Here is a 960-nt window from a genome sequence, read left to right as displayed (position 1 = left end):
GGTCGTATAGGAATTCTTTACGTAGAGGAGAGAGAAAAATGTCGCTCCTATGTTCCCACGCTGCCACCCGACCCCAAACTGAACGCCTTCTTCCTATTTTAGGACTAGCGGGAGCGCGAACTTGTAATTCCTAGCTTCCACGCATGATCCACCCGCCATGTCCCTCCTCCGCGCCATGATCCACCCGCCATGTCCCTCCTCCACTACCCGCGCAGCCCTTTCCACGAGTGGCCCGACCTCATCGCCAGGGCCAAGGAAGGCGGCCTCAACGTTATCGAGTCCTACGTCTTCTGGAACGTCCATGAACCCGAGATAGGCATGGTAACTGTCACGCACTCCGTCTGATTCATCCCATCGTATGATTCCTATGCCCGTGTGTGCTCGTCATTCGTTCCTCCTTCGATCCATCCATGGATTGATCGGTTGATTTCAGTACAACTTTGAGGGGAGGTACGACATGGTGAAGTTCTTCAAGCTGATCCAGGAGCACGAGATGTTCGCCATGGTACGAATCGGGCCCTTCGTCTAGGCGGAGTGGAACCATGTTTTCTTTGTCTCATCTGCTTCACATCTCATCGAGCCTTGCTCGATTTCTACTTGAATGGCCTGCATCCACGGGCTCCATTTAATCTGTGGTTTTCCTCTTCTAGAGGGTTGCCTCACTGGCTCCGGGAGGTCCCCAACATCATCTTTCGCGCGGATAACGAGCCATACAAGGTGATCAATCGGGCCATCAAACCACAGAGAATTATCAGTTGCAGACATATCAAACTAGATGCATTTCGAGTAAAGAAAATAAAAGTCCCAATGTAAATTTTGCAACATACATGCAGAAATAATCATAACCCCTGTTCAAGAATTCATCTGATTAACCAGTTAACTTGCCGATTAATCCCTACTCATAGGGTCACCGAGTAGCCGATAAACTGAAAAATCGTCCGATTAATTGATTAAATGGCC

The 960-nt window shown here is 49.4% G+C and overlaps 1 protein-coding gene across 1 annotated transcript; it reads left to right on the top strand.

The window, feature by feature from the left end:
- Window positions 1-189: 189 nt before the first annotated feature.
- On the top strand, window positions 190-704 carry LOC147972379 (beta-galactosidase-like protein). Its single transcript, XM_087523050.1, has 3 exons — window positions 190-321; window positions 434-505; window positions 651-704. The coding sequence occupies exons 1-3, from the start codon at window positions 190-192 to the stop codon at window positions 702-704; spliced, it is 258 nt and encodes an 85-aa protein (XP_087379176.1).
- The last annotated feature ends 256 nt before the right edge of the window (window positions 705-960 follow it).

This window comes from Triticum urartu, chromosome 5A (genome assembly GCF_056163025.1).
Source record: "Triticum urartu cultivar PI428250 chromosome 5A, HENAU_Tu73, whole genome shotgun sequence".
Lineage (NCBI taxonomy): Eukaryota > Viridiplantae > Streptophyta > Magnoliopsida > Poales > Poaceae > Triticum > Triticum urartu.
Note: the sequence above shows the minus strand (reverse complement) of the source record. Positions and strands in the feature narration are given on the sequence as shown.

What these genes read in the sequence shown, in the direction of transcription:
- LOC147972379 (XM_087523050.1), top strand. Translation starts at nt 190, where the DNA reads ATGTCCCTCCTCCACTACCCGCGCAGCCCTTTCCACGAGTGGCCCGAC. An exon ending in ATGAACCCGAGATAGGCATG is followed by an intron (nt 322 to 433) that starts GTAACTGTCACG and finishes GGTTGATTTCAG; the next exon opens with TACAACTTTGAGGGGAGGTA. An exon ending in AGCACGAGATGTTCGCCATG is followed by an intron (nt 506 to 650) that starts GTACGAATCGGG and finishes TTCCTCTTCTAG; the next exon opens with AGGGTTGCCTCACTGGCTCC.